Below are 10578 nucleotides of genomic sequence, written 5' to 3'. Positions count from 1 at the left end.
GCACAGAGAGGTGCGAGGACAGGCCTGGGCCTCGGAGCGAGAGGATGTGGAAGAGCCAGGGTGACGCTCAGTCACCCCACGACCGTTCCCACACCCAGATGAGCCTGGACCAGGGAAGAATGCCGATGGATGGTGGGGGTGGGGCGCGGGTGGCAAAGCCAAGCCAGCAGCACACAGGGTGAGGGACGCTCCAGTGGGAGGGAAAACACATGGTTTGAGAGTCAGCCGCCGTCCCCCTGGTAACTGCCACAGCACCCGCCGAGGAGGACGTCAACCTCAACTGCAAGTGCTTGAAGGAGACGGAGAGGAATGTCCTCATCTGTAGAATTAACCAGACAGGTGCCCACATTCACGCTTCCCACCCCCTTCGCCATCGAAAACGTGCTTCAATCTTCTAAGAGAATGCACTCGCCAAGCCCCAGCTGTGCAGTCCTGGAACCCTGGACTTCCGGCGGCTGCAGTGACGGAACCACAGCCAACCCCACACGCAGGAGCCTGGCTTTTTGCTGATTTGCTTTTTCTGGACCTCAGTACAGGAGCATGAATTATTTGCGTGGGCCGGGTGAAGTATTAAATCTGCAGCCGACACAGGTTTGCAGTGTTTTGCATGGGTGTCAGCTTAATCTGAGTCGTAAAAAATAAGTAGTGAGCTCAGCAGTGTGGCCTAGTTTTTCAGCTGGGCTGTTTTCTCTGAGTTCCCAGCGGAGAAGCAGGCAGGGTGTGGGGGCCAGAAGGGAGGGGGCCCCAGGGAGTCATGACTCGCACCAATTGGGACCTGCCAGGGTCATGGGGCCAGAGCCATTTTCCAGGACGCAGTGTGGCTAACAGCAGTCTGAGTTCGAGTCTCATGTGACTTGGGCAGATGCCCTAACCTCTCTCTAAGCTTCAGGATCCTCTCAACGTGGATAAATAACAATGGTCACCACGAGGATGAGCTGAGACTGCTCCCAGGTGGCATCTAGCTGTGGCTGGAATGCAGTAGGTGCCCATAAAATGTCTGATGAAAGCGGCAACATGTCAGCTGGCTGCCCTCAGTCTATCCACTCCTCTGCAAGAATGCCGATGGCTTAAGAGAAACTTGTTTCCCCTTCTCCTGGCCCCAGAACCCAACACCTCTGGCCTGGTCAGCTCCCCTGCAGAGAGGGGACTTCTGGGACGGCCTGAAGGGCTCTGTCCTCCTGGAGCGAAACCTGCAGGCCTGGCCACCCACCGGCACTCTGGGAAGGCTTACGAAGCCCCGCAGAGGCAGGTGCTGGCAGGGCCGCCTTCCTCTTGCAGAACGGGCTGCCTCCCTGCGAGTCTCCAACCACCAGCCCCACGGCACCCAGCGCTTGTCTAAGCCGTCTTCCCCAGACAGCCTCGGGCCCTCGGGCCACGCATGTCCCACGGCTCTTCTTCTAGCATCCGTGGGCCTAACTTTCAACTCCCTTCCTGACAGGGTTCTGAGATCCTCCATCTTTCAGGCCCCCCCCCGGGACCCACTCAAGCTTGTCAAAGCTGAAGTGTCATGTCCGGGAGTGAAACATCAAGTGCAAACACAAGTACCGCGTGTGGCCCAACCAGTGCCGATCACAGAGGAACTGTGATCTTTCTTGCTTGGGCCTGCCATCAAATCATCTGCTCTGTGTAGCCTCATCATACCCCCAAGTCATACCACCCTTCCTCAGCCCGCGAGACTCTACCCTGGGTGGCTCCTGGGCCCCTCACCCCATCTGGTGGGTCCTTGGAGCCAGGAGCAGAACCCACCTTCTCTGCCAAGTGTTTCAGGCTGTCTGGGCTGTTCTGACCTGACTCTGGCTCCCATCATCCCAGCATTCCTTCCTGACTCCATGTCACTGACGAACGGGTACACACACACCGATGGTCTCACCTGGCTCTGATCAACAGTCAACGGGGCAGAGTCAGGTCACCATCACCACGCTCTGGGCATGCTCACCCAGCAGCCCAGCCCGCCCATCGTCCCTCACCCAGGTGCTCTCCATCGTGCCTGTGATGTTGCCAGAACGCGTTCAAGAGGCCTTGCTGGGCCCCGACTGCATTGGGGATATTGTGCTGTCTGCGTGTCCCGGGCGGGTGAGCGCATCAGCATGGTGGTGAGGACTGCCTGCACGCTCAGGGCTCACTGCTTCCCCCTAAAGCATCTGCGGCTGCCCTGCTGGGTCACCCAGCCCAGGCATTCCCTGGTGGCGCCAAGTCACGGGTCTCACGGGCGAGAGCCTGCTGCACCCGAGACTCCTGAGGCCTTCTGTCTACGGGCCCCTCTCCCCGCCTCCTGCGGTGGTGGACGCTGCTCTGTCCCAACAGCAGGGCCTGGGCTTTCTTTGCCCTGCGCTAAGGAGAAGCACAAAGTGCGCAGCACTGGCCTGCAAGGCCCACTCCTTGAGCTTCAGCCTTTCTCAACCCTTTCTCAACCCTGTTCTTCAAAATCTCTGCTGGCGTGCCATACCTCTCCTTCCAGCATTTGCGCAAACGCTTCAAAAATCTGGTCAAAAATCGAAGTATTCAGCTGGGCTCGGTGGCTCAGTCTGTAATCCCGTGTCTCTGGGAGGTTGAGGTGAGTGGATTGCCTGAGCCCACGGTTTCGAGACCCGCCTGGGCAGCAAGACCTCATCTCTACAAAAAATCAGCCGGGCGTGGTAGCGCGCACCTGTAATTCCAGCTACTCAGAAGGCTGAGGTGGAAGGGTCACCGGAGCCCAGCAGGTTGAGGCTGCGGTGGCCGGGAGCAACCACTGCGCTCCAGTCTGGGCGACAGAGTGAGACTCCAACTCAAAAAAAAAAAAAAAAAAAATCCAAGTATTCTCTACGCTCCTGTACTGGTCCCTGGGGAGCAAACCTCCTTCTGGCTTTCCGCGGGTCATTCACGACAGTGATAACAAGAGGTCTCCTCCACTGAGTGTACACTGGGATCCCAGGACCCATGCCAAATCCTTCATGCACGTAGCTTCCTTTCACTTTCACAACAGCCCTGCAAATGGGCACTATTTTCCCCATTTTGCAGATGAAGACACTGAAACTTAAATAACAGATCTAAGGTCAAACAATGTGTAAATAAAGAGCTAAAACAGTGGTCGGACGTGGTGGCTCACACCTATAATTCCAGCACTTTGGGAAGCTGAGGTGGGAGGACTGTTTGAGCCCAGGAGATCAAGACCAGCTTGAGCAACACAGTGAGACTTTTTCTCTTCAAAAAAATTATTAAAAACTAGCCAGGCATGGTGGGGCATGCCTGTAGTTTAGCTATTGAGAAGGCGAAGGCAAGTGGATTATCTGAGCCCAGGAGGTTGGGGCGGCGGTGAGCCATGATCACACCACTGCACTCCAGCCTGGACACCAGGGTGAGACCTTGTCACAAAAAAAAAAAAAAAAAAAAAAAAAAAAAAAAAAAAAAAAAAAAAAAAAAAAAAAAAAAAAAAAAAAAAAAAAAAAAAAAAAAAAAAAAAAAGCACTAAGACAAAACCCCAGGACTCCCTGATGTCACCATGGTATTTCTCCCGAAGAAACTCCCGTCCCTTCTGAGTGGTCTTCCCTTCTGGGGTTTCAGGGCCATGAAGACACATCTACCTTTTCCTGAACTATTAAAAGCACCCTCCAGGAAGGCAGGGCAGGGCCTCCCAGAGGACCCACAGAATTTTAAGACAGGCTTCTAGAAAACCAGGTTTGGCCCTCCCGCCTGCCTCCTCGATGCCCCAGTGCAAGGGCACGTGGACCAGGACAGAGCACTTCCACGATTCTGCCTTCACAGACGCCACCAACAGGTGGGCTGCGTCAGTACCATGGCTCCTCTTCCCTTCGTTACAGTCCTCGGGTCTGGTGACCGTCTAGGTTTCCGGGGGTGGAATAGCCACCGCCAGGGGCTGCAGCTCCTCTTCCCGAGACAATCACATCCACCAAGTCTTTCTCAACCCCATCCTCTCAAAGACGCCTCTCCTGGCTGAGCTGCCACCTCCCGCCTGGGCTGCGCGGCTGTCACCTGGGCCCCCTCACCCTGCGACCCTCCAGCACCCTCCCCACATGGGACCCACTTGCTGTTCCCCCTTCTTGTCTCTCTCACTGGCTTCAGCGGGCCTGTCCTCCCCCGGCTCCTTCCTTCCTGGGCGGGAATGGCCTCTCAGCCCAGGGGTCTCCTTAGACTCACCACCCGCAGGGCTTCCAGGAAACAAAAGCACCAGCTCAGCACTGTGCTGCGTGCACACTTCCACGCCCTTCCGACTCTGTCTTCCTGACAGGCGCCCTTCCGCTCTTACCCGCCCTTTCCAGGGAACGTGGTGGGCCTGGAGTCCAGCAACCTGAGGCTCAAATCCCAGCCAGCACTGGCTCCCAGCAGGCTGACTCTGGACAAGGCACGTGACCTGGCTAAGCCGGGACGGGACAACAGCAGTCACGACATAGGCCCGACACACAACGAAAACCGCCCTGGCCTGGGACTCCTGCGTGGGGATCACTGAGGGCAGTCACCCAGGGCCAGGTCTAAATCCTTCCACAGGCCGGGCTCGGTGGCTCAGCCTGTCATCCCAGCACTCCGGGAGGCCGAGGCGAGTGGATCGCCTGAGCCCACGGGTTCGAGACCAGCCCTGGTGATCTGGCAAGACCTTGTCTCTACAATAAAAAGTCAAAAATCAGCTGGGCGTGGTAGCACGCGCCTACAGTTCCAGTGACTTGGAAGGCTGAGGCGGGAGAATCGCCGGAGCCCAGCAGGTCAACGCCGGGGTGAACGTACCACTGCACTCCAGCCTGGGTGACGGAGTGAGACTCCAACTCAAAAAAAAAAATCCATCCACACCTCAGTCTCAGCACTGCCTGCGCAACACAGTCATCCTCCACGTTTCCCATCGCACAGGGTGACTTCTTACACATCCAGTGTCAGGACAGGTCCCGCCTAGGTTTCCAGAAGGACAGTCTTGTCCATGCTCCCCTGGGCTCTATAGATCAAAAGGTAGGAATGTCTCCATTTTAGCCTAAGGGCTCTGGGTCTATTCCGTTGATAGCTGCAAGTCTGTGCAGGAGACTCTGCACTGGCCACATGATGCCAGGACACGGGGCGGCTGCCAATTCGGATGCAAAGGAGCTTTGGCCTTCCGTGCTTGCCCAACTCCCGGCTTCTCCTCTCGCCTGGGACATGACTCCTTTTGCTTCCTGATGGCTGGTGAGAACGCTCACCTCTCCAGAGAAGGAACCTGCCCGGTCTCCCTTTAGGGCAGGACTGGGAGGGCAGGTGGGTGGAGGTGAGGGGAGCCCAAGGCCGTGCCGCCTATCGTCTGGCAAACTCTGGTGGGAACATCACTGAATGACGGCCATGGAAGGTCACCAGTCAACACTGACACCCACAACGACAGGCAGCATCTCCCCACCAGCGTCCTGAGACGGAACGGGACAGGGTGGCTAAGTACAGTGGGCTGGAGGTCGGGGCTCCTCTGGGAGCTAGAGCCTCGGTCCCCAGCCCTGCTCTGCCTTGGGGAGGAGGTGCAGACTCTGGCCTTCCTGAGCCCACCGGCTGGAGCCTGAGCCCAGCTCCCCTGCCTCTGTCACACGGGGGCACCTCCTGCCTCCGCCTCCTCACTTGAGCCCCTCCCCCCTTTCCCAGAGAAGAGGCTTGCCACTGAGTGCCGGTGACACCCAGGACCACGGATGGGCTATGCAACCCCCCAGCTGTGCAGCTCGAGGAGGGACGTGGCACTGGCCTGAGGAGCTGTGAAGCTGGGGCTGTGGGCGAGGCCGCGGCCTCATCTCTTGGGGCCGCAGAGCCAAGAATGGACTCCCATGGAACTCGCCCGTCAGACCTGCGCCCTGAAAAAGGCGTGAGGGTCTACAGTGGCCACACTATCAAGGGGACGCCATCCAGGAAGCCAGCAGAGAGAGGCCGGCCGTTTTCCCGGCCTGCAGCCTGGCTGGGCCATAGGGTAGGGCTGCTCCCCTCTGAGTCTCTCTCCAGGGCCAAGCACACAGCCTCGCACAGGATGCAGGGGAGGCCAGCGCCAGGGCAGGCTCCAGGCTGGTGCTGCGGGGACGCGAGACCCCGCGGCAGGCGGCCCAAGGGTGCCCTGTGGGCCAGCAGCTCAGCCACCACCCAGCTGTGCTCCTAGAGGGAGACTCACCTTCCGCCACCCAACGTACCATTGGGTCGGATGCAGATGAGAGGTCCTCTTTCTAGTTATTCTTCATGGACCTCACAGCTTTCCTAAGAGGACGACTCACTGCCACGCCACAAGCCATGCGAGGTGTGGAGTAGCGGCAGCAGGGCCACCCGTCCACGGCCACTTACGGGAGCAGAGGCTCTCGCGCCCGGGCGTGTGTTGGGGGGTGCAGACGAGACCGTCTCAACAAAATCCACGCTCAAACTCAACCCTCCAGGGGACAAGGTGAGGAAAAAAGGGTCTTCCAAGCTGCTCACAAGATTCCGGAAGCCCAAGAAGTGGGCTCAGCCAGGGCAGCAAGTCCGCTGGCTAGGGACGCCTCAACCACAAAGCGCTCCTTGCCCACAAGCATGTGTGCACACGCGAGAGCCCGCCCCACTCCAGGGAGGTGCAGGACCCCAGTGCTCCCGAGAGGTCCCCACCTCCATGGTGGAGCCGCTGGGCTTGGAATTCGGACACGGGCTCCCAGCACCTGAGCCAGTTTACAGCCATGCAGACTCCTCACAAAACGCCCCTGACCACGCCAGAGGGACCAGCACTGAGGCCAGACTCTGCGAACCAGGCCACATCTCACCAGGCGACCTCAGACAGAGGAGGCCCAGAGACTTGCCCATCCTCCTGAGGTTGGCAGCACGTCCTGAAGCATGTCCCCAGCCCACCTGCAGAGGCAGCAGGTGGGAAGAACCAGGGCCCAGGGAGGCTTTTCTCAGCTGTACATCTTGGGAAGAGCCAGATGCAAACGGAGGCTGGAATGCAGAAGCCAAGGGCACCCTCATGGAGGGGAAAGACTTCCCGGCCCAGGTGCCGGAGGCTAGGACAGGCTGTGTTTGCTTCAGCGCTTGAAGAAAGCCAGGCCTGTATCAGCGCGATTCAGGAATAAATGAACCAGTCCCGACACAGCTCTGCTTCCAGGACTCGGGGTCACCGAGGCTCGTGGCTGCTGTTCCCCAGTCAGGGAAGCCCAAGGAGCTCCTGTCGCAGGCTCTAGCCGGCTCTCAGTGTCACACGAGGCCCTGCTCGTGCTGCCAGCGGGAGAGGCCACCGCGAGGGCCATTCTGCCCTCAAAGACAAAGCCGTGTGTCCCTCGCAGCATCGCTGAGAGCCAAGGAGGATGACACGGGATCCAGTGGCCGGTGGGTCGCCATCTGCTCGGCCCATTCCAACCTGGGGCAAGCTACTGGCTAGCCTCTCTGCGCCTCAGTCTCCTCACCCGTAAAAGAGGCCACGGAGGACCTTCTCCTCCACAGAGCAGCCACAGTGAGTTCGTGGAGGCCCAGCGCACTCGGCCCGACACCTGCAGAGAGAGCAGCTCCGAGGTGTGGGGAGAGCAACTGCCTGGCACCTGGCGCGCCAGGGCCCAGTGCGGACCCCCAACCCGGCCAGCCGCTTGAGCCTCAGATCCACCTGGGTGTTCTCCTCAGCCGCGTTCAGACCTGCGGGGCCCAGACGCCAGCACTCCGCAGCCCAGAACCCCTGAAGGAGGCCAAACAGACGTGCAGGTGGGCGGCGGCCTGCGCCAGCGGCTTCCCACAGGGAGAGGCGCACACACTGGTGCCAGCACATTCCGGCCGGCTCCTTCACCGCAGGCCACGTGGCGCATCTGAAACGGGGTCAGTTCCCGAGTGGGCAGCGCAGACACCACCGCCACGCCTGTGGATCTGACCCCAGTCCGCCACCCCCACCTGAGGCAGCAGGAAGCCAGAGCCCCAGAGGCCGGCCAGTCAGGAGATCGTGCGGGAGGAGGAGGGGCCGATTTGCTTCCCAACCACGGCCGGAACAGGCAGCCGGCACTGAGCCCCTCAGAGTGCAGAGTCAGCCCTCCGAGATCCGGCTAGGTCTCGGTCTGCAGGGAGGAAGGCTGATCCCAGGGGCCAGTCTCCGGGCTCCTACTGTCCACCTCGGTACCGGACAGCTCAAGCCAAAGGACAAAGACCGTGCCTGCCCAGTCTACCAACAGCCCGCGCCAGGACCCACGCCCCAGCGCCCGAGTCTGGAAACCCAGAGCCCCGTGCCCCTCCAACGTCTGGGGGCGCGGCCAGGGAGCAAGCACTCAGGCCTGGCCCGGAGGCACAGTGGGCAGGGAGCGCATCTCTGCAGGATCCCACGCCCTCTTGCCAGAAATCCTGGCCTTCGGGGGCGGAGACTGTTTCCGGGCCACGGGCCGTCTGCTGGAAACTCTGAGCCTTCTGGTGCCCTGGAGCCCCTCAGTGCCAACGAGGCCCAGAGCGAGAGGCCCAGAGCGGTACCAGGACGAGCCTGTCCCGGACTCGCTCTCTGCCCCACGCCTGCCCCCAGGAGGCCTCGGCTGGAGCCACCATGCATCCCTGCAGCTCCTTCCCTGCTCGTCGCAATTCTGAGGCACCTCCAAGGCTCACCTCCTGTTCTTCCTCCTCCGAGATGCCCTCCCTGACACTCCCTAACGACTCCAGATTGTGCTGGCCAGTCCCTTCTGTAGTGACTGAACCACCACCAGTCCAGGGCCACAGCCAGTGGCTGGAACTAGACTCCGCAGCCGCAGGCACGGCCAGGTGCTTGCCATCAAAAGCGAACTGCTTCCCTTGCGCTCCCAGGAGGAAGGGTCCATGCACCGCAGAGGGCCCCCAGGTCTGGCCTCCCACAGGCCAGTGTGCAGTATAGAGCTGGGGTCTCACTTTGCCGCCCAGGGGGCAGAGCAGTGGCTCAATTATGGCTCGCTGCGGCCTCCACCTCTTGGCTCAGGTGTTCCTGCTGCCTCAGTCGCCCAAGTAGCTAGGACTAAAGGCACGTGCCACCACACGGGCTAACTCATTTAGTTTTAGTAGAACGAGGTCTTATTATGTTGCCTGGGTTAGTCTGGAAGTCCTGGGCTCAAGAAATCCTCCCACCTTGGCCTCCCAACAGTGCTGGGATTACAGGCGTGAGTCACCGTACCCTGCCCAATAAAGACTGCTGAGAAGAAGGCTGGGCCACTGGGTCTGGTGGGATAGGATGACCCCCTTTTAGCCTGGACAGGCTGGGCTCCTGCTCTGGCTGCCGCCCCTGGGGACCCCTGCCAGCAGCTATTCCCAAGAGCTGCCCCAGAACCAGGGTGGGGTATCCCAACCCCAGCCCTGCCTGCGTGTCCCCTATCAGAGGAAGAGAAGCTGGCAGGAAGCAGATCTGACCTACAGGGTGGCCGCCATCTCTCCTGAGGGCTCAAGGGGCCCCCGGACAGCAGGCAGAGGCCTGCCAAGGACTTCCCTTCCCCTCCCCGGGCCCCAGGGAGGTGAGACAGGAAGAGGGCCTCCTAGCAGGCGTCCCGCATGGGGCTGGCCAGACAGGGAGGCCCCCGGGCGGCAGCTATCACCGAGACCAGGCTCCAGGAAGGAAGGAAGGGCCACTCTCTGAGCTGTGATAAGGAGGGCCGTGTGCACAAGGGGCTCCCACAGGCTACAGGCCCACGTCAGGCCGTGACCCAACCGGCCCCGTCTGTTCACACAGCCCGAGTCAGTGTCGAACGAAGTTTGTATTCACGGCCATTGGGCCCTCACAGGCCCTCCCTGTGGCCACAGATCCGTGTGCCCCAGACCAGGCCTGTCCTAGCCCAGAGGCCCTGGCCCACCCGCAAGGCTGTGGGCACTGTTCTCTCATGCAACCCATAGGGACAAAACCATCCTCTTGTTCCAGCCCTGGGGCCCGGGGACTCACGGAGCCCGGTCATGGGTGAGGCCATTCTGCCGCTGAGGGTTGATGGGCGGAAGGACAGGCTTGCTGTTGATCTCGAGTCCTCTCCTCAGCGTCTCCCGGATCTGCTCTGTGTCTGCAATGACACCACTAAGCTGCCCGATGGCCCCCCGGGCTCTCAGCCACACCCCCTTGCCCTGAGACCTGGCTCAGCAGGTGTGCTGGGAAAGCCACCAGCTGGTCGGTCCTGGCCGCTCCAGACAACCAAGCATGGAGACACCCACCCTCGGGAACCCCTGGGTCTGAAGCGCACCATCCTGCAGAAGACCAGGGCGGCCTCTGGATTCCAGAAGCGCTCTCCACTGTCCTTTCCTTCTGTGTCACAGGCCCAGAGTTTTCCCTAAACACGGCCCTGACAGTCAGGGATCCTGCCGGAAATGGACACGAGAGGCCTGCAGGTGCCTGCCATGACTAGGCAGGCGCCTCTTCCACGCCCCTCGGGGCTCTGAGTGGTCAACTCGTGCCTGGCCCTGTGACCCTTCCTCTTGGGCTCGGGTCAGTGCGGTGCTGGGCTAGTCCTCCCCTTCGGCTGGCTCCAAGGAGCTCTGCCCCTCCACAGAGCCAGAAGGGTCTGGGGTGGAGGGGGTCTGGGTGGGAATACTCACTGGCAAGGGGCCTTGCCAGTCTCTGGGGGGAGGCTCACCAGTGTGGTCCCTACTGTGAGGTTTCCAGCTAAGATTTCCTTCCTTTTTTTTTTTTTTTTGAGTTGGCGTCTCACTCTGTCGCCCAGACTGGAGTGCAGT

The 10578-nt window shown here is 60.3% G+C and overlaps 1 protein-coding gene across 1 annotated transcript in view; it reads right to left on the bottom strand.

The window, feature by feature from the left end:
- SUFU (SUFU negative regulator of hedgehog signaling) overlaps positions 1-10578 on the bottom strand; it is a gene marked incomplete at its 3' end in the record, with an annotated part of 84410 nt that overhangs the window by 3549 nt on the left and 70283 nt on the right. The window contains exon 8 of the mRNA XM_021709149.1: positions 9800-9911. Coding sequence (XP_021564824.1) covers positions 9800-9911 — 112 coding nt within the window. The remainder of the gene's footprint in view (positions 1-9799; positions 9912-10578) is intronic.

Source organism: Carlito syrichta, unplaced genomic scaffold (genome assembly GCF_000164805.1).
Source record: "Carlito syrichta isolate Samal-C Ts95f unplaced genomic scaffold, Tarsius_syrichta-2.0.1 Scaffold168982, whole genome shotgun sequence".
NCBI classification, from domain to species: Eukaryota; Metazoa; Chordata; class Mammalia; order Primates; family Tarsiidae; genus Carlito; species Carlito syrichta.
This window is presented reverse-complemented; position numbering and strand designations above follow the sequence as displayed.